The sequence below is a fragment of the Macadamia integrifolia genome, chromosome 8, assembly GCF_013358625.1.
Source record: "Macadamia integrifolia cultivar HAES 741 chromosome 8, SCU_Mint_v3, whole genome shotgun sequence".
Lineage (NCBI taxonomy): Eukaryota > Viridiplantae > Streptophyta > Magnoliopsida > Proteales > Proteaceae > Macadamia > Macadamia integrifolia.
This window is the reverse complement of record NC_056564.1, coordinates 167,573-193,466: the sequence shown is the minus strand read 5'-3', so window position 1 is coordinate 193,466 and position 25,894 is coordinate 167,573. Positions and strand designations below refer to the sequence as shown.

At 39.4% G+C, this 25,894-nt stretch overlaps 1 protein-coding gene across 1 annotated transcript in view; it reads left to right on the top strand.

Moving 5' to 3' along the window:
• The window catches only part of LOC122087703 (V-type proton ATPase subunit H), a 43,808-nt gene extending 18,171 nt beyond the window's left edge, over positions 1-25,637 (top strand). Inside the window, exons 10-13 of the mRNA XM_042656906.1 lie at positions 15,169-15,294; positions 15,612-15,737; positions 18,569-18,748; positions 25,157-25,637. Coding sequence (XP_042512840.1) covers positions 15,169-15,294; positions 15,612-15,737; positions 18,569-18,748; positions 25,157-25,405 — 681 coding nt within the window. The 3' untranslated portion in view covers positions 25,406-25,637. The remainder of the gene's footprint in view (positions 1-15,168; positions 15,295-15,611; positions 15,738-18,568; positions 18,749-25,156) is intronic.
• Positions 25,638-25,894: the final 257 nt, after the last annotated feature.

Below are 25,894 nucleotides of genomic sequence, written 5' to 3'. Positions count from 1 at the left end.
TGTGATTTAAAATGTATAGCATGGCATGTAGTGCATATGATGTGTTGTGATGTGTGGACTGTTGTGTGTGGTCCATCTTTCTACTTACTGAGCTAGTGAGCTCATCCCACGTGTACACCCCCTTTTTTTAGATGATTTTACAGGTCATGCATCTGAGGAGCATGGGGTGGGTCCCACAGTCGAGTTTCCTGAAGAGGACTGGTGGACCCCTGAGGAGTTAGAGCACGGCGCCGACTGCTCGTGTGAGAGTTGTGCTACGGGACAGCAGTTCTGAGGCCGTGCTGAGCTCCACTTCTGAGGCCGAGCTAAGCTCTTCTATATGATGCCGAGCTGGGCACGACCCTTGACGCCGAGCTGAGCTCCAGCCTTGATACCGAGCCGAGCTGTGTACTCTGATGGTTTTGACGATTTCCTGTATATACTTGGTATTTGAATCATATTCTTTTTGTGTATATATCATGCCTTCGGGCCCAAATGTACATAATTATTGTATCACAATTCGGGTATCAAGTATATGGGATTTATTCACAGGTAAAACTTAGTCTTCCGCTGATCTGATGAACTTATGTTAGTGTGTGTATGCTGTGGTGGAATACAGTATCTGATGATCCTGGCAGGTTTGGGTTAACCGGTGTTAACTCGGTCATCGCTCCGGTTCAGTGTGAACGGGGTGTGACAATGTCGGTCCGGGATAAAAATCGTCTGAAATTCTCATCTTGTGCAATTCTGTACAATGCCCCCTTAGGTGATCGACACGTATACAATTCCAAATGAACGGTCCAGATTCAAATACCACTGACCCAACCTTAAACCAGTGAGAAACTAACTTGAACCAAACCATTGGAGAACAAACCGATTCGGTTCATCATATTGAAATAAAAGCTGAAAGAGTTTCCCTCTCCTCTTTCGACTCTCTCTCTCTCTCTCTCTCTCTCTCTCGACTCTCCCTCTTTGTTACTAAAAGCCTTGACCCTCTTTGTCACCAAAAGCTCGGACCTACTTTCTCTCCTCTCTCTCTCCTTCCCCTGCTCTCTCGACTCTCTCTCTGTTTGTCGCTCTACTCCACTCTCGACTTTCCCTTCCCTTGAGTTCCTTTCCTTCAAACTCCAATATACTCACGGGGACCAAGAGAGTGAGTGCCAAATTAATAAATCCAAACAAAGAGGATGTGATCCACATAAACACTCATTGGAGCCGACGACCTCACTGAACTAAACACCACCGAAATCGGGCAGATATAACAAACAAGTGAAACAAGAACTAGAATTCCAATGTCTGAAAAAGCAATGAAGATAAAGAAAGAAAAAAGAATGTTTCTGACGCACCTCTTCTGGGCTTAACATTAGCTTTAGTTGGGGTAAGAGTGTTGTGTTGAACCAATTTCGTTTCGGATCTCGTCTTTTCTTTAGTGGGGAACAAAACACCATCAATATCCTGAACTGAAATTCGGCCTTCGATGTGGATATCGGGATCGAACAGATGAGCCGATCATCTCCAAATTTCACAAACCCATCGACTTCTTCGGCCACAACCTTGTGGGGAACCTTCTCACCGCACTATATACTCTCTGGGATGAGATGGTAATATAAGATCTGCTCCGGGTCAACTGGTTCGTTTATGGCTTCGACATAGCTTCATCGTTTGGAGCCAAAACAATTAGAATGTAACCATCAGACACTAAAGAGAGAGAGAGAGATAGAGAGAAGCTTAAATCTAGAACCACCGGAGATGAAGGTGCAACAGCCGATCAGAACATGCAGCAGAGATACCTCAGTTCCCTCCTTTATACTGCAACTAAACATAATCAAACACTAGAAAACTGAAACCAACTCCTAAAAATCTCATCCGATGTTTCAGATAGCCAAAAAACAACAAAAAGAAAACCAATTTATAAATTAAATTATTACACTTCGAAGGATGAATAATTTACCAGATCAACATTCTCGTTCTTAATTTCCTCCAAACTGATACCGCCCATCTTCGCCGATGGAAGCAAACGAACTCAACAATCAATGGAACTCACACAGAGAATCAAAACCGAAAAAAGAACGAAAAACTTAAACCTAAATCGTTAAAGAAGAGAAGAAGCTACAAGCCATGGCCGATGAGAAGCCTCATCTCGTTTGAACCGGTTTGGTTTGAATCTTCACACGGCTAGTTCAATTGGCCTCTAACTAGGTTTTGATGAAGATTCAACCAACAATTAATCCGGCTGTTCATTTAAAGTTGTACACGTGTCGACCACCTAAGGGGGCATTGTACAGAATTGCACAAGATGAGAATTTCAGACGATTTTTATCCCGTGGTCCGAAGACTCCAGCTCCCCATAATGCAGAGATTGTTGATACAAATTAAAGCGCATCTGAAAGCGCGTATGCGCACCACAGAAATGATTTAATTTTTGGGAGCGACTGACATTTCCTAATAGATTTCCAGATCGAAGGTATTGAAATGGGTGTCGGGTATCCCTTAATCATTATGATATCAGAATGGACTGATATTGAATCGCCCGTAACAGACAAAAATACGTATCTCTACTTTATTTTAAAAAAATAATATATATTTTTTATATTTTTACCCTTGCTCCGTACCATTCAATCGATATAGTATCAACCAGATATTGGGATCGGACACTTGCCTAATCAATAAGGGTGATCCGATACTGATACTTAAAACCATGCTCTTGACCCTAGTTAGCAAAAATGAGTTTAAAAGGTATTCTCGTTTTTTACTATTTTAATACACTTTTTTTTACAGTTTTAATACCGATACTTAAGATTGCCCTTTTTTTTTAATATACAGTTGACTTGTTTAATACAATGCCTTACTTAATTGATCATTTCTTTCTCTCTTGAACTTTGATTGTCCTGATCATGGTTTCAAGTATCGGTCTGGTATCGGCTGTATTAGATAGGTATCGATTGAGACGGATCCTTGATCCCTCATTGATCTGGATTGGTGATCCGTATCATTTTAGGGAAAAAATAGTAAAAAATTAGTACTATTTAAAAAAAAGCAGAGGTAAAACCGACTGATACCCATTGATCCGATCCGAATCTTTATACAATCCCCTGAATCATTGGTTCTGATTCTTTCAAAAGGCTACATTATCATGATATCACCTTCAACTCAAGTTTAATGCACTAACCCCGAAATTGAGCTACAAACTAATGCATCTAGATTTCCTTATCAACTAAACATGTGATAATCTAAGAGTGTATTGGCTATGTTAATAACAACGAATAACATCATAGTCAAGCCACATTACTTAATAGCACTTTCGAGTTTGAAAATGTTTTTTTGGTATATTATGAATTTATAATTGATGATAGATGATATGTCTTAGAACTTACATTAGGTTGTGAGAATACGGAACGTAGTACAGATTATGACATCTTACTCTCACGTGTCCAACTTCCGTGTTCACTCAAAGTAGGAAACCTTTCGGGGTTTAGGGGCTTTCCAAGCAAATCTCATTCCTTGCTTTCTAAAATCTAAAACCCTCAAAGCCATTCCAGATATTTCTTTCCTTATAAAGCAGTCTCTCTCAGAGTTCCAATCGATTCTTCACATCTCCAAGAAAAAGCTTCAATTTCTTGTTCTTTAGTAACGTCAATTACCGCCATGATTTGGATTTTCAGTCCCTTTGACGCCATTGCTATGGAGACATTGGGTCTCTCGTTGGGTTCTTCACTTTCTTTTCCTCTAACTCAAGAGGGAAGTAAGCGATCAGGAACTGATCTAAAGAGGGTTTCGACGGCGACCGAAGGGTTGATGTAGAAGAAAATGGAGAAACCGCCACCGCCGCCGGAGAAGGCGAAGATTTTGAGGTTCGCTATGGAGCTGGACGGATTGAACTTTTTTGAGACCATTGTGTCTTATTAGTAGTTATGGGAAATCAATTCTAATAAACTGATCTGGTTCTTTCTTTGATTTCAATTCTAATCTGTCCTTTTATAATTACTAAATACAGACTGTTACAGGGTATTTGTATTTTTTATTATTAGATTTGTATCATTGTGTTATTATTTGACTTTGTTTCCATCTCTCTAATCAAGAAGGTTACTCAACTCTATGAACAGAGTAAAAAGGAGAGAAATCGGAAAAAAATTGGAGACGGGGTTCTTAGAATAAATAGATGACCGTTTGGATTTGATAAGAAATCTTGTGAGATACTTTTTTGTTACTTGCAAGTAAGGTTTTAAAATTTGGGATCGATATCAATCAAGAATTTAATTATTATTGATCTGAATCGATTAATATTATTTCTATCTTTCATTAAAAACTAATACAGAATTATAAAATCTTTATTTTTTTTCTTTCATGAAATATAAAATCTTGAATTGAGATTCGAAATTGGTATCGATTCGGCTTCAATCAATTAGGAAACAGAATCAATCTGAATCAGCCAGTTTTTTTTTTCCAATCCATTATAGGATCTCCATAAAAGGTAGTGTGGTTTGTACACCATAACATGCTAATGGAAATACTACTAGAAGCATCAACATGTGTCGAATCGCTCCCACTCTATATAGGCGCAGGGTTGGAGATGAGCACATTTATGTGTGAAATCTAGGATAATAAAACATGCATTTTACATATTTAGAATGGAGCTACCTTGGGTTTTACTCTCTTTTTGCAGGTTTTATATTTTCAAGGCCTTAAGGACTATCGGGCCCTATATCTCCAATTTTACACATAAAGAGGTCCTATTTCTTTTCATGGTTGCGAAGAGGACGAAATTCTGAACAAGATGGTCGTGTTCAATTAAAAGTACACATTCGTTTGATCAACCGTACAAATGATTATTCTTTTCGGGCCAGAAAAAAGAATAATGGATTAGAACTGAACTGAGATGCAGAACCAGCCCATTTGCAGTTGTCCAAGAGGTACAAGGAATACTCCAAATGCCAACAAGGATCGATGAACCACATCCTTAAGTGATTGAAGATTCGTTTTTGGTAACAACAACTACCTAGTGTAGTTGGTGAGCTATGGTGTGCAAAATTCCCTTGCTCACCAAGAGGTTTCCAGTTCGAATCTCATGGTTATTTTTTTTAGAGAATTTTGTTGAAGATTTCCTGCTTTTCACTCACTTAAAGCACTAAGGACATGGAGGGGATTTTCACATCAAATTAGAAGCAAGGAAAAAGGGCTCCTAAGAAGAGAAGAAAAAAAAAAGGAAAGAAAAAAAATTTGTCCAAATCTTCTCTCTCCTCCACATCATCACCAAAATATTGTCCAAATCACACAAAGCAAGAAGAAAATCCTCCCTTGGATGGAGAAAAAGAAGAGAAATAAATTAGAAAAAAAAAGGGAAAGAAAATAAGCAAAAAAATTATAGGAAATTTCTCAAAATTTATTTCTCTCTTCTCTCTCCTCCACCTTAGCACTTTGGGCTCAAAAGGTCTCACAATCAATTGTGGGTTTCTCCCTTTTAGGAAAGAGAAATTTGTTACCCTACCTCTCCATTCCCTATAAATACAACTCATGTTAAAGGAGGGGAGACAATTCATTCTTCTTCTAGTTTTTTTTAGTTGCTCTCTCTTTAGTTTTAGTTCTTTTTTATCTTTTCTTTAATCACTTTTGTAATAGATTTTTTATTTATTTCAATTAATACAAGCACTATTTTATTTTTATTCAACCCTTTTATGTTTATGATTTATGCAATTGAGTTGTAATTTTTTTTAAGTTATAGTTCTAGGCTTAGGTCTAGGTGACAAGATCACGAGCCGTGGAGCAATTTTTGTTTTCAAGATTTGTTTTCTCTGGTACTAGAAATTTCAGATTTGGTTTATTTCAGATCTGGTTTTTAGTATTGGTAGTATCTCAAATCGATCAAGTTTTCAGTTCAAGGGTTGAAGTTCAAGTAAGTAGGCTCCTTCAGTAGTCTTCTCTCCCCCCTCTCATTCCCTCTTCTGACTACCTTTTCTTTCTTAATTTAGGATTTTAATTTCAGTCGTTACATTATTGCTATCCCTTTCCCCCAAGGTTCATGGCTAGTGTATATGTTGGCTTTGTCCCTCCTAGCCATAGAACCATCAATTTATTGCTTTTATTTTAATTGTCTCCCTTTCCCTAAAGCCAAGTAGAGTAACCCTTGTAAGAGTGACTCTCTGGTCAAGTAGGGAAGCTCATATTATGATGCATTCCTCGGGCTAAGTAGAGAAATCTACTTGTGAGTGTCTCTCTAGCTTTCTCCCATTTCTTTTACTTTATTTTTATTTCAACATTTTTTTCCTTTATTTTTTTTTTAATTGCATGGGTTGTTTATTTTCAGTTATTTATTTATTTAATTTTAATTGCGTGGCTTGTGTCTTTAAATTTTTAGATGCAAATGGTTAGGACGTTATTTTAGATACATATGTTTAGGACGGTAATTAGAATTAGATCACAACCATTAATCGGTTCACTTTTGCATTATTAAAAGGAATAAAAAAAATAAAGTGACTGCTCTCCCTGTGTTCGACCCGTAGCTACACTGATCCGTACGCTTGCGGTTACATTTAAAATCTAAAACAAGTTTTTGGAGTAACCCTTGTAAGAGTGACTCTCTGGTCAAGTAGGGAAGCTCATATTATGATGCATTCCTCGGGCTAAGTAGAGAAACCTACTTGTGAGTCTCTCTCTAGCTTTCTCCCATTTCTTTTACTTTATTTTTATTTCAGCATTTTTTTCCTTTATTTTTTTTTTAATTGCATGGGTTGTTTATTTTCAGTTATTTATTTATTTAATTTTAATTGCGTGGCTTGTGTCTTTAAATTTTTAGATGCGAATGGTTAGGACGTTATTTTAGATACATATGTTTAGGACGGTAATTAGAATTAGATCACAGCCATTAATCGGTTCACTTTCGCATTATTAAAAGAAATAAAAAAATAAAGTGACTGCTCTCCCTGTGTTCGACCCGTAACTACACTGATCCGTACGCTTGCGGTTACATTTAAAATCTCAAACAAGTTTTTGGCGAGACTTTGTGTTTTTTCTCTAAAACTAATTATGTGAATGTGTTGGAAATATCTAAAATAGGATGTAATCAGGCGAAAAAAAACACATTTTGGGGGTTGAAACCAAAGTTTCCACCCAACTGGGAAAAATTCCCTGGTTTCCTTGAAATTTCCCAGGTTTTCACCGAAATTTCGGTCTCCCCGAGGGTTGAAACCTGGTCGAAACCCTATAAATAAGGCATTTCCCTAGAGAGTATCTCACTATACAACAAGCTGTGTCCCAATGAACTTGCTTAGATGTCTACATGAATTGACTAATCATAGCAACAACATAGGAGATATCAGGTCTGGTACGATAAGATACATAAGTTTGCCAACGAGTCTCCTATACTGATGTTGATCTTCGAACTTCTTATCATCAGATGCTCCTAGCTTGATATGAGGGTTTATAGGGGTATCTATAGGCGTACATCCTAACGTTATTGTCTCATTGAGACGATCAAGAACACACTTCTGTTGAGACTTGAGACAGACTAAGACCTTTCTGATTTCGAAAGTTCGAATGACCTTAATACGAAAGAAATAGCGGAGTGCGCCCAAGTCTTTCATTTGAAAGTGCTGCTGGAAGTAAGTCTTAACCTGTGCAATCCCAGACATATCATTACTGGAGACAATGATTTCACAACATAAAACAATCAGTATAGTGACTTTAGAGTCCTGAAGTCGAACAAAAACTGAGTGATCTAAATAACACTAGGAAAAACCATATGCAACAATAGTTTTGCTGAATTTATCAAACCACACGCATGGGGACTATTTCAGCCCATAAATGGCTTTGTGCAGCCTACAAACTTTGGTAGTGTCCTCCCACTGAGCAACATACCCATGAGGTTGCTTCATATTAACTTCTTCCTACAGGTCACCATACAAGAAGTCATTCTTAATGTCTAATTGGTGAAGGGGACAATCAAGATTAACAAACAAAGGTATACGGATGCACACATTAACCAAGCAACTGGGGAAAATGTCTCAAAGTAGTCAACTCCATAGGTTTGTGTAGCCCATTTACAGCCATATTAGCTTTCAACCGCTCTACTGAACCATCAGGGTTATACTTAATAGTGTACACCCAACGACACCTTACAATGTCTTCACCGGGGGATAGATCGACCAATGTCCAAGTCCTATGAGATAGTAAGACATTTATTTCCACATCCATTGTAGTTTTCCACCTAGGGTTAGACAAAGCATTCTTGTAATTGGTACCAACAGAGTGGGATATTAGAGATAAAGCAAATTTACGAAGAGAAGCAGGAAGGTGAGAAATGGAAATATAATTCACAATCGGATAGGCAACCAAAAAAATTCTGAGTGCAAGAACGAATAACTATCCAAAGCGCAATAAGGAGATCAACATCAAAGGAAGAATCTCTAGGCAAAGTGGCGGAAGAAGGAGGTGGAGGAATGCGACTGTCGGTGTTTGCTTGGGATGACGCTTGTATACTTGTAATGGCACCCCTGGAGGCTTGGGATCCAAAGCCTCAAGTGGAATGAGTTGGGAAATAAGTGGTGGAGTAGGAGAGATAGGAGTGCCAAATCAGAAACAAAGGCACAAAATAGGGTGTAGTCCTCTCTCTAAACCATTGGTTGGGGGCGAGATTCAAATTGTATGTTTGCCATGTTTCCTATCCATATGTTTCCAAAATAAAGTGACATTAACACTAACAAATTGTTGACGAGTAAGAGGTCAAAATACTGGGAGCCCTTTAGGGTTCGGGAGTAACCAAGAATAACACTGTTGGTGGCCCGAAGATAGTTTATCAAGTCCAGGACGAAGATAATGGACAAAACATTGATAGCCAAAAATGTGAGGAGGTAAACTAAACAAGGAACATTAGGAAAACAACAAAAAGAGGGTTTTTATTATGAAGGATAGAGGATGGCATCCCGTTAATCAAAAACATGTGGTAAACACAATATCACGCCAATAAATTTTAGGGACATTTTGTATGGAATATAAAAAATCTAGAAATGTCTAAAAACTGTCTTTTTTTTTCGCTCTGCCGCCCCATTTTGTTGATTTGTATAAGAGAAACTGTTTTGGGGAATCAAGCTATTGGCAGAACAAAAGGATGAAATCTCATGTTGAGTAATCTCAAGAGCATTATGAGTACGTAAACTTTCACACAAACACCAAACTGAAATTTTATTTTATTATAAAACTGTTTGAAGATAGGCACAAATTCAGAAAAGATACAATTATGTAATGCAATAATGATCGTCATTAGTGAAACAAAATAAGAAAACCCTGACTACTCTTGACCCTACATGGGCCCCAAATATTTGAATGAACTAAATTAAACAAAGACAGAATCCTCTATGCAACAGGACAAAAAAACAATTCGGTGATGCTAGCCAAGCTCATAAGCTTCACACTCAAGATGGGGAAGAGATTTGCTACCCAAGGATCGCATGCTATAGGTTTGGGGGGGAGAGAGAGACAGAGAGATGCCTCAGCCAATACTGCCAATGTATAGGGGAAATGCCGGTAGAGGTAGCAGATGCTACGGTAGATGAGGAAGCAACGCCAAGATAGTATAGGCCATCCCTCTTATGCCCTCTACCAATCATCGTCTCTGTCTTTGGTCCTGAAAAACACAATGAGAAGGATAAAATGTAATGGAATAGTTAAGACTAACACATGAGAGATTTAGAGGTAATTTAGGAATATGAAGAACAATAGATAATGAAAGCATAGAAGACAAAGGAACAACACCCTGACTAGTAACACTAGAAAAAGAAACATCTGCAAGGATAACCTAGGATGGAGAAGTAGATTGCTGTAAGGAAGAGAACAAATTGGGCTTACTAGTCATATGTGAGGACACACTTGAGTCAATGACCCAGGGAGTGAACGATGAGGAAATGAAACATGTAGGTATCCTTGAATGAGCTAATCTAGCTGTGGATGTGGAAGAGGATGTCTCAAGTTACTGAACTCATTTGTAGAGTTGATTGATCATATCAGTATGAGAGAAGACACCATCTCCAGTTGTTTGTTGGTGTACTCATTGTGGTCATCCTAATCACACTATTGACAAATGTTGGTTGAAGCATGGCAGTTTTCAGTGGGCACGACAACAATTTGCTAATACAATTGCCTCCGATGGGAATACTAACATGGTGCCTCCTACTAACACTACTTGGTCCTAAATTATTTATTTATTTATTTATTGTTAATAGAGCTACTTTCCCTCTTCTGCCTTCTGTTTCTTGCCCGACCTTCCTTCATTCCCTAGGTGAAATAGCTAAGGGTCTAGATTCCTTTTGCTTTCATGCGTGCTGATGCTTTCTTCCATAGGGTGGCGTAATATCCCTTCCAACATATTGCCAGGGGTTGGGCTCACTCACTTTGGCAGACAAATCTTTAGAAGAGACAACGGAATCAGGTTTGGCTAGAGAGGGGTCACACTATATTGAATGCCTGAATTCTGACTCTTGACGGGCTGAAGGTCAGAGTCCAACCCACATAGAACTTAGCAACGAGAAATTCAGCACATTGAGACTTGAAAACGTTAATATCAATACATGTGTTGAGCTATCAAGGAAGTAATAACCCCTAAACAGGCTAGAGCAAGGCCTAATTGAAAATGAATTGAATTATTGGTAGTGAGATCCTGGGCCAAACACCATCCTTTTCAGCCCTTTCCTTTGTCACACAATGCCCTCTTGGCAACGTAAGCCATCAGTTGTTTGCAAATGCACTATGGACCACAACCAACTTCACAATCTGCGTCCCTCATTTCGTATGAGTTCTTTCGAATTTCTAGTATTATTTTTCGTGGATTAGCATCTTGGTTGTGCGCATGGTTTAAAGTACCTCTGATGTGATACGATACCCTCCGATACATATCTTAAATTTAGCCGACTGATACAGTGACCGATACTAATACTTTATATCTTGATCTTTAGCATATCTTAGCGTATCTTTGATATGATACGACACCCTTTGATACGTATCCTAAATTTATCCGACCGATACGCCGATCGATATGGTGACCGATACCGATACTTTAATCCTTGGTTGTGCGTGCCTTACTCAAATAGGGGCCTTTAGCTATAGTGGGCCACTTGATTCTTAGGATTTCTACGCTTCGTGGTTTGCATCCTTGAGCGCACCTAGGCCCCAACCCTCAAAATCGAGCTTTGCACCTCTACTTCCTTCAAATTCTTGATGTTGTGTTATAACTTATCCAATTTTTCTGGAGTGCCCTCGTTTTTACTGAGTTAGAGCTTACTTGGGGTTCCTAGGTAGGCATATAGACAACTTCGTCTTCTATAACAGCTTGTGAAGCTCTGGGCATATTTCCTAATGACTTTCTAGGAGTTGTTTGTAGTTGGTTCTGAATTTGTACTAGCACAGTCAGATCTGCCATCATCTTTTTCAAATCCTTAATTTCTGCCTGTAACTGGGTACAGCCGGGGATGTTTCTTCTGAACTCTTGGTAGAAAATTGCTGGATGAAATGAGGAGACGACTAGGGGAAGGTCGGTAACCTGGTCAGTCTCCTTGAGGTCCGTGCCCACAGGGCTCCTGGCTGGGAGATATTTTTATTTTTTGGATGGATGAATAATATAATTACCTAGAGGAAGAGGAATATACGAGAAAGAGGAGGGGAGAGGGTAAAGGAGGGGAGGGGGGAAGAAAAGCTCTCAAGTGGGGGGAGGGGAGGAAACTAAAATGGAGGCAGGCAGAGGCAGACCCCAGGAGACAACAATAAGCCTGTTCCTTGGGATGGGCTAATAGATATTGAGTTCCTCCCACAAGCCTTTTAAGTGTACTGTAGTAGTCACCAACAGATTTGCCATCCTGTTTGAAGGAGAAGAATTTCTCATTCAAGTCATAGATCCTGAATAGATTTTTTTCTTGAGAGAAACTCTCTTTGAATTCCTCTTAGACGCCTTTTGCAGTCTTATGAAAGATGACATTGGCAGCCACTGAGGGCTTCATACTATTCCACTGCCAACAGAGTAAAGTAGCATTCTCAGACTTCCAAGCCCTGTAATCAGCAGTAGTGGGATCAGGTAGAGTCCTAGTGAAGTAATCCGTCTTCCGTCTGGCTTTGATATAGACTTCCACGGCTTGTTCCCAGAGAATATAAGTGGAGGCACCATTGTAATTAATAGAGACGAACCAGGTCTGGTTGGTTTTTTGGGTTTAGTAGGATATTTTAGGATTTATTTTACTTAGGAAAGATTGAGTTATTTCTATTGGGAAGTTATGTAATCTTTTATTTTTAGGTAATTGTAAACAAGTAGGAAGTTACCAATTTGAGTCTTACTTTGTGTCTAATTTAATTAGGAAGTTTTAATTTCAGTTTGGCATAAAAAGGCATGTAACCCAACTTGTCAGGCATGATTTCAAGTATGGATTGAATGAGTAGTTGATTGTGCCGGGTAGGTACTTCACAATGATCGTGTGACCTCTTCTTCTTCCCCCCTTGTGTGATTCTCTCTCTCTCTCCCTTCCCCATCAATCGGTTACTATTTCTTCCCTGTTCTTGTTGGAGCGTATCACAATCTTTCCCACAATCTTTCCTGCTGCCCTGTTCTGAAGTGGGTTCTGGTGACCCATAGGAATCGATAGATCTCCTGCATCCGATCTTCTTTCTTCATAAAATGTTGGTTATTAGTTCATCATTGTGGGGCGGCTCTAACCCTTGAATCTTATGCCTGAAGGCGACCCCTGCTGTGAGAGCTTAACCTACAACTATTACTAGAACTATGCCTACCATCCCTTGTGATTCCAGGAGTTGAATCTGAATATAATATCTGATCTTTTGGATTTATGTTGGTGGGTTTAATAGAGCTAGGAGTTGCAATTCCTCCACTGAAATCTCAAGTCCAGTCGGCCAAGGATGAAAGAGCTCTTCATCTCCTTCTGCTGGGTTCCGAATCTTCCCTTGGCTGAAGGTAGAAGACAATCCACCTAACCCTTCACGATTCCCTTCTCTTTAGTCTTATCTCCTAACCCCAATTACAACCCCTCTTTTACCCTTCTTATTACACCCCGCCATTGATTTTTTTGCCATTCCAGGAATATTCTTTACACTACACGTCCCAATCCCCTTCTTTGTCTCTTCTCTTGAAGTTCAGTTCCCCATGATTAAAATTCTGCCGCTCCACTATAGGTTCTAGTTTACTTACAATTGTGCCATTCGATTTAATTACAAGATGGCCACCACCTCTTCTGTTTGGATCTTAATTATTTAAGTGGGCCCATAAGTTCCAGGTTTGGAACCCGGATCCACATCACCCAATCTTGTAGTCGAAGTACCTATAATGGGAGGTAAAAAACCCCCAAAACACAGGAAGATCTGATGAAGAATCTCCAGGCAAGGGAAGAATAGATTCTGCAACAAAAGTACCCAAAAACAGAGTACCGCCAGTCAGTTCTGGGGTAGAAAAATTAGGCTGCAATGGAGATCCGGATCAAGGTGAAATTGCTGTCGAAGAACCTCTGTAGATGAGACTTTAAGACCTCAAAATATGGAGCTGATCTGTTGGCCAGACTTTTTGAGTAATCGAACCATGACAAAAAAATCAGAAATCTGCAGAAAACAGAGTGTCGTAAACTTCAGTTGCAGTGTGGATCAGATGTGGATGTAGATAACATCCCATAGCAGTTTGAAACCCTATTTCTTCATTGTATTATCAACTAGGGTATCAAAAAAAAAACGATAGCATTGGTTGCTGTTAACCAAAGAGGAGAATACCAAGGACTCTCAAAAATAAAAAAACTGTATCAAAACAATGGATTTTTAATGCTCTGATACCATGTGACAATATCACTGCATTGAAGACTAGTAGTAATAGGGAAGAAGTAACCAAGAGAGAAGAAGAGAGATTGACAAAGAGAAGAATGGAGAGGAAACCTGCCCACCGTTTGTGTTGTGAACAGAATACACAAACCGGGGGGGGGTTATTTATACTCAAAATAATAATCCATACATTAATGTAAACTGTCCTACTTAAGTCATACCACAATACCCGGAATACCCCTCACAACTAATTTATCCCACAATATAACCCACAGTAACATAAACAGAGACTACACAACTTAACGGAACTTCATAAAAAAAAAAATTTAATGTCTGACATTTAGGTTGGAATGAAAAGAATTTCAAACGTGCCATAAAGACTCAAATTTCGAAATTCATGAGGAATGATTGCTTAGAGATTACCTGTGTCCATGTTGATAAAGCAGCATTATTTTTAGGTCATTATTTGTCCAATTTTCTTGAGAAAATTTAGTTGCACTATTAATCTTGACGCAAATTATGGACAGGTGCTGGATGAAGCCATAATCTACCTGATAAAAAATCTAGTATCAGATATGGGTCAAATGAAAATTCCCAAACCTGGCATAGATTTAGAATCTGATCCAGTTGGTTGGACTAACCTTGAAAAGTACAGTGGTTAGCAGGTCATTGGAACATATCCTACCTGAATTCAAGCTGTTGTTGAAACTGATATTAGTCAACCCAACAGTGAACAAAGCAATAGTCTGTTTGTGTGTTCAGTAATTTATACCCTTGTATGCATTTGAATTTTGAAAACTGACAAATGTTTCTTAATTGTTACTTCTACTTGTAAAATGTCGTAGGATGAGGCACATCATGATCCCTTTCCAGCTGTTTTGGTTATTTCTAATGCATAGACCGATAATCTGGTCATTTTTACCATTGGATAGACAGAGAATTCTCCGATGGGCCACCACGTGACCCATCTTAGTAGTACAACTTGATTGGGTCTGGGTTGGGCAATTGGGGTATTTTGAATAGGACCAATTTTCTCATGGCTGACTCTGGTTGAAACTCTAGTAGATCTCAACCATATGGCCCTCCATGAATGGATATTTTCGTATTGTTTTTATTAATGGACCCGGTTATTTATGCAAAATAGACTTTTTCAAATTTTTGAGCATTATTCTGACATATTGCAATGTCAAATTGGTCTGAAAATTAACCCATGACTACTTGATGACATGGATGATGAGTCCACTATGTTTAGGTGCCGCAGCTGCCATGTGGCAGAAAAAATGAGACAGCTGGAAGGGCTTCTAGTGGAGGCCCAGCTGGATCACCATCTCCTTTGTGATTAATTATTTATTTGCTCTTAACTAACATGCCTTTCCACTTTTAATTGGTATTTCTTGGCAGCTCCTTTATGAAACATGCCTTTGTGTATGGCTCTTGTCCTACTATGAACCTGCAGTGGAATACTTGGCAACTTCTAGGGCCCTGCCACGTCTATTAGAGGTCGTTAAAGGTTCCACTAAGGAGAAGGTAAGTTGTGGCCTTTGGTTATATGTTGAGATTCTTTTGAATTTGCAACATGCTAATCTTTATATATGATTGACTACGATCAAGTGCAGACTGTTGAAGTGAAAGTCTCTCTCATATGTCTCTTTTGTTCTTAATTGCCTTTGTGATACTGCAACACATTCCTTAACAAATTTCCTCACCCGCTTGAAAACAAGATCCATTGATTTCCCACCTAGCCCCAAGTTCTATCTTTTGCTTTTGATTTTCCCTCGTGAGAATGTTTTCAAAAGTACTTTTGTTACTAGTATTGTTAGCTTGATTTGGTCAAATTTTTGTAGGTTGTGAGGGTTGTTGTCTTAACCCTTAAAAACTTGCATTCAAAAGGAACGTTTGGGGCTCAAATGGTTGACGTAGGTTTACCACAAATTGTACAAAATCTGAAAGCGCAAGCATGGAGTGATGAGGTGAGAAGTTGTGAATGAAAGAATATATTATTTGTTTTTAATTCGAGCTTTTGGTGAATGAAAGAATATATATTATTGAATATAAGTTGTGACCTGTCAACTATCGTTCTTTGGTTAATTTTTACACATCGACAAGTGCCTATTTCATTGGTGTAATTAATAAAAAAGAAGAAGAGAAGAGAGTAGAAGAGCAAAAGATGATTTTGTAACTCTGGGAGTCACAACTGTGTTGTTGAGACCACTTCATTCAATATATATAATCATGACAAAACCCTAACAAGGGCATAAAGGACATTTAAAAAAAAAAAAAAAAGGAAAAATATAAAGTTACTATTCATGAGTTATTGTTCACATGAACAGTACACATGTGAACAGTGTTCATGGCACTGTTCACGTGAAGCCCTTTAATCAATAACTCCTAACAATTGGCTTTGGCCATAATTTAGAGAATATTCTCCCAGGACCATTGATCTTTTACTGGAAGAAAAATCCTGCTGTTTGAAAATTCGAAGTTAAAAAATGTTTCATCTTATTTATTATTCTAGTCATGATACATTTTAAAAATGATGTGGAGATGGTACCTTAATGTAGAAGTAGGTTCACACTAGGTAAACAAACTCCCAGTATTTAAATAGTCCAAACCGAAGTAATTCTGAACACTCAAAATCAGTCTTCACAGAAACCAAAAATAGAGCCAGGGAAGGAAAAACTTCAGCAAAGATGTTAGGATGACAAAATCTGTCCAGAAGTATCCAGAAACAACTCAGAAAAATCACTCACAGTAGCAGGCAGCAACTCAGCAACAGGACCCAACAGCAGCTAACACTTTCCCAGAAAAAATCTGGGTTTTGGGCAGAACAGAGAGAAACCCAGCGGTTCCGTTTTGGCTGGGCAGCAGGGGCTGAAACCCTGGTCGAGTGGTTGATGCAGATTAATTACCAAAATAGGTTTGTTTTATTAGGAATAAGCTTAGGGTTGTGTTCCATACATGTTGGGCCTTTGATCCCATGTGTTTTGAGTGTAATAGACCACTTTTATGGGTCTAAAAGGGGGGGTCTAAGATTGAATACGGGGTTACTAGTTAGTTTCCATTTTCATTAGTTTCTTTTTTAATTGGGCTTGATTTGAGTTATATTTGTTTCTTTAGAAGTCAAGTTATTAATTGAGTCAAGTCATTAGTAGTTAGTTTCTTTTTTCAACTAGTTTATAATTTCAGTTAGTTTCTAATTTCAGTTTTTAGTAACTATTGTATTAGGAGAATATTTGGTTTCCTTTTTGAGGAACCTTCTATTTTATAATTCCCTCCCCCATTAACATTATAAATGAAGAAGAGAAGACTCCTAAAAGCCTAGATGATTTAGAAAAACAAATTAATGGCTGCTGCTATTGTTTTCGTCATGGAGATTTGTCTTGTGTTTGATCAAGGCTGAAGGAATTGATGTTTGATCCAATTGACTCTTTGCGGTGTGAAGCCCAAGAGGTTCCTTTCAAGTGTTTTATTCTTCTCTTTTCAAGCTTTATTATCAAGGTTCTACTGCTGCCAAACAAATCAGGTATTTGTTCTGCAACTTCTCTGCTCAGAAAATTCGGAAATAGGGCCTGTCAGCCTTTTTTGCTAGAGCTAGTTCCAGCCATCGATTAGTCTCCAAACTAAGGTCGATTGTTCCCCTATATTCCCTCATGGATTGACCCAAAGTAGGTCTGATTCTAAGCTGCTGTTGCAGAGATATTCAAAATCTCCGGATTTTTGTCCTGTAATGCATCTGCCAGAATTTTAACAGAATTGATATTCTGAATTGTTATTTCTGTTCTGCTGTTTTCTGCTACTGTTTTGGGACTGCTGCATCTTATTAATATTGCTGGTTATTAGCTTATTGGGTCTACTGAAGTCTGGGTTAGATAGTGTTGAATATTGTGATCGATAGCTACTGTTATCCTTTTTTTTTGTGGTCTGATTTTGCTTGCTGGTATATCAATCTGCTGTGGATTATTGTGGAGGTTATGTGGTTGTTCTTAGATTAAAAGATCCTGAAGCTGAGACTTGGTTAGACCCCTATCCTAGTCTACATTAGTGGTTCCCTTGAGGTGGCCTTTGAACCCTCCAATGGGTCTTCAAATCTATTGGACAAAAGAGGAGAAAAGGGCCGTGCTGATTTGAGTTTTGAAACCCTAAAACCTGCAAGGTTTTTATTTCAACAAAATCGTGAGAACTTATTGAGTTGATTTTCAGCATTGGCATTTCAAGGTTTTCCATTTTCAAAAATTTGGCTGATTCTTATACTAATTATCTTTTCAAATTTATTAAATTTTGGGATATTTTTCTGGTTTCAACCTGAACTGGGATGGATGCTTGACGAAAACATGATTAGGACGGAGCTTAAGAGCACTCTCTTGATTGTCCTATTACAATGGTGGTTAGTGATTATTTCGACGGACCTTTCTGTGTTGGCTCAAAAGAACTAAGAAAACTATGGAAATCAAGAAGTGCATTATTAGATGGGAGGTTACGCATATTTGCTCGTATTATGTTAAGTACGTTAACTTGGTACAACATTTAATCCTTTATTTGAGCCATGGTTCACCAAAAATGTATGAATGTTACTACGCTGAGGCTTACATGACCCTAAATATACCATTTAACTGATTCATGCGCCCGTCGGCTAAAATTTCACATCAATTCTCTACTTGGCTTTATTTTGTTCGTGGATAGGGTAACAAATAAGTGAAATTTTAATGAACGGATTGAGATCTTGACATCTGAATGCCAAAATTATCTGTTCCTTAGTAGTGTGCTTTGTGTCTTTCGTTACTGACTTTGGAATTCTTTGCAGGACCTGTTGGAGGCTCTGAATCAATTGGAAGAGGGGCTTAAAGATAACATTAAGAAACTAAGTTCTTTTGACAAGTACAAGCAAGAAGTTCTTCTTGGGCATCTAGACTGGTCACCCATGCACAAAGATCAAATTTTTTGGCGTGAAAACATAACAAAGTTTGAAGAGAATGATTTCCAGGTACATTCAATCTCCCATTGTTTTTCTCCTTTAATTCCAGAATCCTTTTTCTGGTTGAAAATTGTATTGACTTAGGTACTCATATGTATCATGTGAGGCACATAATTGCTGGAGATGTAGTCTGTTTATCTTAAACAGAACTTTGAAGCTGTGTTGCTAAGAATTAATTTGTCAAAAAATTGAGAGAAGCTAATAAAAATTTTAAAATTCCACTAAACATTGCAATTTTTCATGTTGCCTTAATTCTTCTACTTTCTGCTGTTCTAGCACTAATAATGTTGCATGAGGCCACATCCCTCGCCATAGTCTCACTGTCTGGAGAGCCCTCTCCAATTGCCTTCTTACCCAATCCTTCCTCCATATGCCTGCCTCCCCTGCTTGTTGTCTTTGTTGGAATGGTCTAGAAGATACCATCTTTTCTTTGAGTGCCCCTTGTCCTTCCGTATCTGAAAAGTTGGTCTCGCCAAATGTTGGCCAGCTCAGACAAGGCCCCTTCCCCTTCATAGAAAATGGATTTGGTTCGACATGATTTTTTCTGGAAGATCTATCTGTTACACTACTGGGAAGCTTTGTCTTTATGGCAGCTATTAGCCACATCTGGATGGAATGCCAACCTTTGTAGGTGGACCTCCAATTCTAGATCTTTCGATAAGATTTAGAAGGCCATCTACTTTAACGTTTCCTCCAAACTTGGTTCCCTCCCCCTTAGGCCAGTTTTTGACTTCCCAATTGTTGTCTTCTAGGGTCTTCCTTGAGTCTATTTTGACTACCCCTCCCCTTGCCCCATAGGGCTATATTCCTCTTCACCTGCCTGTTGGCATCGGATATCCCCCCCCCTTTTCCCTTGTATTTGTTTATATTATTCATTAAAAAAATGTTGTATGAGGCGATTTTTAGGCTCTCACACTCCGTCTCGTAGGGAAACCCGAATCTAAAGTTCTCCTCCCTCAGCCGCCACTTTGGAAGCCAGGTTGCGAGTCCTCTCTCTCTCTCTCTCTTTTCTATTTTCTTTTCCCTCCCACCTTCACCTTTCTTCTTCATCTTCTTCTCTCTCCCTCTCCCTTCTTCCTCCACTCCCTTTCTCTTTTCTTTGTCCCCAGTGTCTGGTTAGCTCGTTCGGTGTTGCGACTTGGCCTGCAACCGCTTGGATCGGCTTCCAGCCGATCGCTTGCCCTACTTGGTCAATAGTCGCGTTGGTGTTGGGCTCTTCTGGCCTACCCCCTCGTTGTCTGCTAGCACTGCTTGGTCTACTGGCGGCAAGCAGCCTGCCTCGTTAGGTCTGCTGGTCGTTGGACCTCTGTCCTGATCGGCAGCAACCACTTCGCCACCAGCCTGCTGGGCTGCTCTTCCCCCACTCGTCTTCCTACCCTTCCCAATTGGTTGCTGCCTCACGGTCACTAGCCTAGCAATGCTAGCCAACTGCTAGCTCCGCTTGGCTCGTGCAGCTTATACTGTTTTGCCATCAGCTTCATGGCCAACAACCTCTTAGCCACCAGCTATGCTCGGTCGACAGCCACTTTTCCGTTGCCCTCCGAAATGCCGACGCCCCTCCGTCTTGGCTATCTTCTCTGCTAGGCCAGCTGCCCGCTTGGTTGTGGCCCTTTGCAAGGCCAGTGCTCCTTTGCGTGGCTGCCTCTTTGCTAGTGGTGCTCCTTGTTGGAAGCTAAGAACTGTATTGAGAATTGATTGTCACGGCCAAGTGTTTCTTTGCCATGGCTGCTGCTTTGCTGGCAGTGCTCCTTGTTGGCGGCTTGGAACTGTATTGAGATTTGATTGTTAGGGTTTGTGGTTTTGTTTCCGGTCTTGACTAGTTTGCCCTTCTCTTCTGTTTTGGGCTTTTAGGTCGGGGTAGGAGTCTTTAAGCCCATGTGGGCCTTGGATGTAGTGCTTGATGGGATTTTGTGACCTTTATTTGATGTTCCGGCGCTACAATGGATCGACCCAAACACGCTCCGAAACCCAGACCAAAAACCAAATCCAATTTGGGATCAAAGTTACTGGTATGGGTTCAAGGATATTGGAATATTCTAGGATTTTATTTTATTTTAGGCAGTTTCTAGATAGGTAACAAGTTTACAATTTAAGTCATCTTTTGTTTCTAATTATGTTTGTCTAGATTTTAGGAGATTTTATTTTTATTTTAGTCTTTGACTTTAATTAGGAAGCTGTAATTTTAGTTTATTGTAAATAAGGCATGTAACTCATGTTATGGAATAATTTAATGAAGAATGAATTGATTTTGGAAAACCCCTGCGTGGCTGCCTTCACCCCCCCCCCCTTTCCTTTCCTTCTTCTTTGAGATCTCTTCTTTCCCCATTCTCTCTCTTATTTCTTCCTTGTCCAGCGAGACAACCCCCTTCTTCTTCTTCCCTGCGATCTCCCTATCTCCCCTCTTCTCCTGTCTTTCTTTCTCGTTGTTCTCTGTTCTTTTCTGGTTCTCTGTTACTGTGTTCTTAGCAGTCCAGCAAGGAAGGTACTGAACCCCCTTCCCTTCTTCTCTTCCAACTTCTCTTCTTTCCTTTTCTGTTTCGTTTCCTGCAACTTGTGATGCAAGCAGACTGAAAAGCAATTGTTTGAGCTCTCATCTCTAGTCTGTTGGGCTTGAAGTTTGGGTTGAAGGTTACTACCCTGTAGGCGACCCAAATCCCTGGGGCTTCAACTCCTGGATCCCCTTTAGCGCAATCCTTCCCTGCAACCAGAACAGAGCACAACCCTTTCTGCCAGGCCTTGTTTCAGAATTTTCCAAGCTAACCTGAGGCTGCTGGCTTGAGTTGTCGTGGGTTGTTATCGGCTGGGCTGAGTCTTAAGAATTGATCCCTGAAACTTCACTTCGAGTGGAGCCCACATAGGTGAGATCGATCACCTGCAGCTAGACTGGTTCTGCCACTCTTGTTTCTATCCAAAGGTTGAAGACAACCTAAATCGTGGGTTTGTTTAGCCCTTATTTTCTTTTTTCTTTTTTCAATAATACCCCTACCTTAGCCCTTTAATACCTTGTCCTTATTTTAACTTTGATTCCCAGAATACCCATTAACCCATCTCTGTTACTTTGCTACTTCTAATTGGAAGTTTCTTAGAATTATGATTCTGCCACTCCTTACTAGTACTCTCTGGTTATTTACAAAAGTGCCATTCCCCCTTATGAACTTCAATCTATTTACAGGATTGCCACTCGATTGTAAACGCCAATATATTTACTGTTTTGCCACCTAATCTTAGACCTGAATTACTTAAGTTTTTAAGCTGGCCCACAGCTGCATTATTATTGAGTTTTTAATTTCCCCTTTGGGGCTGTATTTTCCATTCCCCTTATTTTAATGCATTTAAAAAATGTTGCATGAGGAAAGGGTTCTTAGTATTTTGGGGCTGTATTTTCCCTCCCCCTTTTTTCTTTCTTCATTTAACCAAGACTTCCCAAAAGTAAACCTAAGACTCCAACATGGAGTAGGACTCAAATAAAGCAATTAAAACAGATCCTAGTTGGAGTAGGACTCAATGAAAACAATTTAAAACAAATCCTAGTCCTACTCTACTCGGGAAATTTGATTGCTGCTGGACTCCTTCCTTTGAGGCTTTTTTCTTCAACAATGAGGGACATGTGGGAATCTTCTAGAAGCTTCTTTTGAGGACAAAAGTCAGGGGTTACTGTTCACCTGAACAATGTTTTCCAGCTACGCTTTTGGGCTGATTGGACGGGGCCAGGGTGGAAGCTGGCTGGTCCAACATTGGACCTGGTTCAAAGGAACCAGCAGGCCTCCTCTTGCAGGCTTAATCTACATCAGGGCAGGGTCAGAAGAACCGAGAGTCATCTTAAATTGTTGGTCAGCAAAGCGAACAATAGAAAACCAGTTCATTACCGGCTTGGCTGTTAGGCTTGAATATCCAATCCTGCCTTCCCTCCCTCAGGTCAGTAAGGTAAGTCTCTTCTGTTCGAGCTTAGCCCCCACGGTAGTTTGATTGCTTCCCCACAATCGTTGATTTTGAAGTTGGTAAAGACCCACCCCTTGTTTCAGTCAGAATGAGTCCCTGGGTCCCCAGGGCATTGGCTTCTACCAACAGTGAACTATGTTGTTGCATCCCGCGCATGAGGCGTTCATGGAGTTGCTTGTTAGGTTAGGGCTTTTCTACGCTGGGTTGATTCGCCAATCCATGTGTTTGGTCTAGTTGCTTGGACAACAATCTCGACTTAGTCATTAATTGGGAGGGGCGTGCGAGTGAAGCCTTCAATGTTGGAGACTTTGCTTCCCCCTTTAATCGTGTTAGTCGGCATTTTGGTAGGAATGCGTCTTTGGTCGAAGAGCCGGCACGGCGTATTGGTTAATTACCAAGAGTAAGGATCAGGTGGTTGATACATATGTTAAGTAAAACCAGCACAGGAAATACCAAACACGCAAGATGGGAATAGGTTTCCTTACTAACTAGACTAGGACTTTATCTTAATTAAAGAAAACTTACTCTTACAGGAAAGAAGATAGAATAAATACCCTAAGAGGGTAGCTTAGTGGGCAAAGACCAACTACTCACAATAAAGAGGCAAAGAGTTCAAGCATTCAACTCCCCTCGGGGTCTACGTATCCAAAAAAAAAAATATAGAATAATTACTTCAAGTCCTAATATACTAGACCCTACGACTGGTTTTGAGTGAAACAGCTAACACCCAAGCCATATGGTTTGGCCTGAATTAGAATCTGGTTCAGTTGAACCAAGACTGGTTCTTAAGAGACTGCAGGCCGATTTTGATGCTGGTTCCTGCATTGCTTCTTTAAGGAGTACCCCCTTTCTGCGTGACATGGTGCTATTGAACAAGCTCCAACCACTTGGTGCTACCGAAGTACTATAACAGAAACTGGTATGATCAAAATCCAAAGAGTGACTGTGGTCCAGCAATGAGGGCAGTGAGGATGAAGTTGTGAAGCACCAGATCATTATCCCCAGGAGTTCAAGTAGTTCAAATGTCGTGGAAGAGTAAATGCCCTTAGGAATCATAGAATTTGAGGCTTTTCATCCCACCAAAAAGTGCTTTTGGGAATTAGTTTACTGTCTAAGTTTTAAAGTTTAATGTCATATTGAGATTACAACTCAAAGGGCAGAGCTGTACATCATTACAATGCCATCTCTATGATGCTGAAATGGCAACAAGTTGTTCCCCATCTACCTAATCCACATGGTGGAGAATGGAGATATGAAACAGTTTAGTAGAGGATCACCATGCTGTGTGGTTTATTATACCCTTCAAGAAACCTGCGACTCCTTTATGTTGAAGTCGAAGGTTATTGGAGGCTTGAAAGTCAATGATGGCAGAGAGTACAGGTGCAACTGAAAGATGCATGGAGTATGGACTGGTTTAACAGTCCTAAAATATCTTTAAAGCTCCCAGGTAAAAGCTATCTAAATTGAAAATTTTCAAGTAGAACCCCACTTTTTTTTACTTATTTTACATTAAGGTTTTCCTTTTACATGGATTTTACCCAAGGATACCCTTCAATCAATAAGTTCTAGGGTTAATATTTTCAGATTTCTTTGCGATTTAGACCCTTACTGAAACTGAAATATTTTGGTGAAATTTTGGTAAATTTTGCATGTAAATTTCAGCAGTTATTTTGTTTCGACCCTCGTCAAAACCAAATTATTTCGCCAAAATTTTGACATTTTAGTCAGTTTCGAACAATGTTAAGACCTTCATGAATGGGGAAGAAAGATTCCTATAGATTTTGAAAAAAATTTAGCTTGAATTACTTATTTAATATTACAACTACTATTTATTATTATTTTTTGCATTATATAATGAAAAAATCCCCAAATTGCTTCTCTTGTCTGATTTAGGATACAGGTTTTCACCTTTTGAAGATACACCTCCATTCAGAGAGCCTAAATTTCCTGAAATAATTTTGCATTTAAATTCTTGTCCCCTTCAATTTTTTTTTATAGGGTTGTTGATCTTGTTAAACAATAGATCTTTTTCCCTTAGGCATTTTAACTTCTTGTGGCAATTTAATTTCTAATTCAGTGGGATGTCTCTTTTATTTTCTGGGTAATATTCTTTGGCAGGACTTTAATATTTAAATTATGTAATATTAACCCATGGAGGTTTCAGTAGACAGACTGGAACAGTGGAATAGACTTCTGTTGTTTACCGTGAATGGTGGTGTTTTGGTTGGGGGTGTTGGAGTTAATATCTGATTTCGTTAGGTTTGGAGCTATTCTGTCTGTGACTCAAGGACACATTCATATCCATGCCACATATCTTGATTATTTACTTTACCTTTTTTTAATTTTTGGGGGTAGGGGGCTTCCTGATCACCAATGTGTCCTTTGTCCCATAGCCATGTTGATAGATGTTAATCCTTGCCAGGTACTGGATCACACGATTTAATATTTTCTTACTTCCGTTGTCTTGGTGCTCTGCAGATTTTACGGGTCCTCGTCACAATCTTGGATAATTCTAGTGATCCCAGGGCACTAGCAGTTGCTTGTTATGATCTCGCACAGTTTATTCAGTATCATCCAGCTGGACGGATCATAGTTACTGATCTCAAGGCTAAGGAGCGTGTTATGAAGCTAATGAATCATGAGAATGCTGAGGTAACAAAGAATGCCCTTTTCTGTATTCAGAGGCTTTTCCTTGGGGCAAAGTATGCTAGCTTTTTGCAAGGTTAAAGTCCGGTGATACATGGTTTTCAAGTTGACGTCTCAGATGTCTGTGGACACCCAAGGTTATATGGAAAACTGGATGCTTGTGGTTGGTGATGCTAGTAGTTATGCTGTGGAAGAAAACTTAAGATTATTGGAGACCAAAATTGCTTGCGACTTTATTTTTAAATTGTTCCTTTTGATCTATTTATTTTTGAATTGTTTCTTGACTATCAATAAAGTTCCAACAATTCTGTTAGTATCTTTTGTCAGTTCTTCTCGGTAACTGGTTGCATCAGTTAATAAGCCCTGGGATCTGCCCACTGCAGAGTGCAGACACCAATTGACTCAAGACCTGTGAGAAATGCATCAAATGATGCAGCAGATGGTTAAATTGCAAGGAGCTTTATATGTTGAATGATGAACTGTCTGAACTCACGCTTTTTTTTTGCATAGATCTGAACCCACTGCTCTGTGCAACGAGGCAGAAGATGATATGAAGTTATGCGGCCACTG